General features: G+C 42.5%; 1 protein-coding gene across 10 annotated transcripts in view; it reads right to left on the reverse strand.

Moving 5' to 3' along the window:
• Kif1b (kinesin family member 1B) overlaps positions 1 to 4,062 on the reverse strand; it is a 137,068-nt gene that overhangs the window by 47,337 nt on the left and 85,669 nt on the right. For all 10 annotated transcript variants that reach the window (XM_031379482.1, XM_031379485.1, XM_031379484.1 and 7 more), the window contains 2 exons: positions 2,715 to 2,808; positions 1,005 to 1,153 (listed from right to left, as the gene is read on the reverse strand). In XM_031379482.1, coding sequence (XP_031235342.1) covers positions 1,005 to 1,153; positions 2,715 to 2,808 — 243 coding nt within the window. The remainder of the gene's footprint in view (positions 1 to 1,004; positions 1,154 to 2,714; positions 2,809 to 4,062) is intronic.

The raw sequence follows: 4,062 nt of genomic DNA on the forward strand, positions 1-4,062 counted from the left end.
ATGGGGAGGAGCATACCTGGCTGCTGCCAGGTATCTGTGGGGTGGAGTTTATACAGAATGCTAACACCTGCCACGCCTCAAACCTTCACCATGGACTAAGTGTTATGACTCCATCATGTCATTTACTTCTTGCTAGGTTACCTTGTATTTTTACCAACAAATACTAATTAAATAACAGGTACAAAACTAAGAAAAGAAGAGACAGTTCCTCACTTTAGTCCACTTAATGAAGAATAATTAAAAGTGTTTCTGGAGACCCTGAGTGAAGACAACACCTCTCCCAGTGCAGAGATGTAAAACACATCCCCTAGGAGCAGCCAATGAATTTTCTAGGCAGTGTTCTTCCTACCCTACACTATGGTCCCCAGCTGTTAAGCAGTGAGGCACATAGACAGTCAAAGATTTCCTAAGGCTGTTTGGGGTTGGAGGTTTGGCTCCGTGGGAGAATGCTTCCTGGGTCTTGTGTTCAGACAACAGCAGCAGGTCTGGCATGTCCAGCCCGTTAGCAGTGTTCTGTACAGACCACCGCTCTTCCATCTCTCATCTCGCTCGCTGGCAGCTTCTGCTGTCAACCCAAATTTGCAGAGGAAGCAACAGAGCTACTGACTATTAGGTCAAGTCAACTGCTGTCTGGCTGCTTGAGCGCAGACATACAGGTCCCTACTCAGTGCCTCTCAGGCCCTAGGAGAGAAGCTTAGGAGTTCTCAGAGGTGCGAGCTAAAGATAGAGAACTAAAACAAAACCAAAAGTCTTTTCCTAGAAATCTAACAAGCATTTATCTACTAAGAAGATTATCCAGCTCCCCTTCAAAAAACTCACACTTATAAAATGAGCCAGAAAACAGCTGTTGTAAAATGTTTAATTATGATCTGTGTTGTGCTGGCACATATATGAAATAAAGCTGATTCATGGCCTACTACAGCTGAGTTCCCAAGGGAAAGGTAAATTTAAATGGCCCCACTGTGCCTCCAGAAGACCTGTGTTTCTCTCGTCACCCTCCGTACCTTTTTCTTTAGTTCCACACTGATGGCATTGGCTTCCTTCAGGTACACGGCATTGCCCCAGAGTAAGTCCCTTAATGAAGTAAACTGGTGAGACTTCCATTTCCGGAACGCCCACTGGGCCAACTCAAATTCATGCTGTGTCCAAGGAACTGAAAGAGAGAGGAAGCATACATAAAAGTGACTTAGCAACCATAACGAGTGCTGTCTCTCCCCTACAGTATATATACTTCAGAAAACCTAAAATCAAAAGAATACAGTTGTGGGTTGTTTGGTTGGTTTGAGACAGTCTGGCTTCGAATATGCTACGCAGTCAAGACTAGCCTTGAACTTCTCATTCTTCTCAACCTTCCAAGTGCTTTAAATAAACAAACAAACAAATATTTTATTACAGTTATTTATGTATTAAGAGAAAGTATGTGTACCATTACATGCATGTAGTGGCTCAAAATACAACTTTTTTTTTTAAAGATTTATTTATTGATTATATGTAAGTACACTGTAGCTGTCTTCAGACACACCAGAAAAGGGTGTCGGATCCCATGACAGATGGTTGTGAGCCACCATGTGGTTGCTGGGATTTGAACTCAGGACCTCTGGAAGAGCAGTTAGTGCTCTTAACCACTGAGCCATCTCTCCCACCCAAAATACAACTTTTAAGAGTTAGCTGTCTCTTTTGATAATGTGGGTTCCATATATCAAACTTTGGTCACTAGTCTTGGCAACAAACACCCTTACCTGGTAAGCCATCTCACCAACCCTCTTTTTCTTTTTCTTTTTTTGGTTTCTTTTTTGTTTGTTTTTTTGGTTTTGATTTTGGTTTTTTGAGACAGGGTTTCTCTGTGTAGCCCTGGCTGTCCTGGAACTCACCTTGTAGACCAGGCTGGGCTCGAACTCAGAAATGAGCCTGCCTCTGCCTCCCAAGTGCTGGGATTAAAGGCGTCCCCACTACCACCTGTCTCTTAATATAATTCTAATATAATTCTAATGTGTAGGTATAATTTTCAAAGTCCCTGATCTTTACTATATTGTACACTTTCATAACATGACAATAACTAACAAAAATGGCCCCAATGCAGCTAAGAAGTTCTGGAAAATAAAGATAGGCAAGCATGACTAAACAATTTAACTAGCAATAAGTGATCCAGCCATGGTGGCACATGCCTACAGTCCAGGTCTTGGGACACTGTGGCAGGAAGAGTAACTTTAGTTCAAGACCAGTCTATAACAGTGTCAAGCCAGACAGTACTACATGGTTACCTGGCAAGATTGTCACAATCAAACACATCTGCCCACAATGGCTTTGAGTGCACCAACACAATCTAAAACCTGAGTAGGGGGTCTGTGATGGGAACTAGAGAGTTGAACAGACCGTGTATGCCATGATTAAGCTCTGTATTTACATGAGACTGACCCGTGAAGTCCCAATGTGCAGTGATGAGAGATGGTCTATGTGAAGTTCCCAAAGGATTAGATGAAGACGGTCCTTGGAAACCTTAGAAATTCTGTACACACTAACAACCCTTCACCATCCTATACAACACCCTAGACTTGCAGCAATGGGCATCTTGTAAACCATTTTTCAGCAGGCTCAGTACAGGCTCAGTAGACAGAAGGGCGGATGTGAAGAACCCAGCTTTGTAACAGGTGAAAGGACTGGGTTGGTAATGCTGATCCAGAAGACAGAAGCAAGGTTCAGGCTCCAGCTCTCACCTTCCTCCTCCTCCTCCTCTTCTTCCGTTGTCTCTGCAGCGAGAGATCGAGTCTCAACCTGCCTCTGCAGGGCCTCCAATTTACTCTCATAGTCCTGGATGGAAAGAAAGGAGAGAACATGTAGACAGGGGAGGAAGTAAGAAAGAAGTGAAAATGAAAGGAACTCTGGGGGGAAGTATACACAGCAAAGGGCCAACACAGGGAAATGGGGAGTACAGATCAGGGATTCCAGAGAAAGAGACCACCAGGGAAGACTAAAGTCACCAGAACTTCCTAAGGCCCTGATCTTCTAACTACTCAAAAGGGAAGACAACTAAAACGACAGATGTTGAAGTTCATTATGGCTAAAAAATTAAAAGCCCACTGAACTGAAATGGTTGTTAATTAAGAGAAATTTTATATTAAATATACTAGTATGTGAATTAAAATAAGTATAATACAAATCAAACTTTTTTTGAGACGGGGTTTCTTTGTATAGCCCTGGCTGTCATGGAACTCTCTCTGTAGAGCAGGCTGGCCTCGAGCGAACTCAGAAATTCACCAAGTGCTGGGATTAAAGATGTATGTCACCAGCGCTGGGCTTGACAAATCAGATTCTATTTCTCCACTTGATCTTTTTGAAGGAGTTATTATAATTTTTAAAAGTATGTGTCTAAGTGTGAGGCTGTGCATATGTGAATGCAGAAGCCGGAAGGCACCAGAACAGGGTGTCGGATCCCACGGAGCCAGAGTTACGACACCAGAACAGGGTGTCGGATCCCACGGAGCCAGAGTTACATGAAGTTGTGAGCAGCCACCTGGTGTGGGTGCTGAGAACTGAACTCAAGTCCTCTTCAAGAGCAAAGATGCTCTGAACTGCTGAGCCACGCTCCATGCGCTTCCTCTCCAGCCCTGCTGCATTTATTTCCTACATAAGTACTACTACCTGAAAGGGGCAGCAATGCATGAGGGGAAAACTCCCATTTCTTTTAAAGTTTAGAATTATTTTATTATTATCATTATCATTATTATTATTATTATTATTATTATTATTACTAAATTGGGAGAGATGAGTATTGGTTCTAATAATAGTCTAACAATTCCAGAAAACTCAGTCTTTCCTAACAATAATCTTTTCATCTTTAAAATTTTAGTATATGATCTTCCTACCAAATAACCCTTCTAAAATACATGTGAAAGTCCTCTTAAACACAATCCTGTTAATAAAATGGTGGGTACTCATTGTGTGTATACACACGCACACCTTTTCCTGTGTGGCTGCACTCATTGTGTGTATGCACGTGCACACCTTTTCCTGTGTGGCTGCACTCATCGTGTGTATACATGCGCACACCTTTTCCTGTGTGAC

This window comes from Mastomys coucha, unplaced genomic scaffold, assembly GCF_008632895.1.
Source record: "Mastomys coucha isolate ucsf_1 unplaced genomic scaffold, UCSF_Mcou_1 pScaffold18, whole genome shotgun sequence".
NCBI classification, from domain to species: domain Eukaryota; kingdom Metazoa; phylum Chordata; class Mammalia; order Rodentia; family Muridae; genus Mastomys; species Mastomys coucha.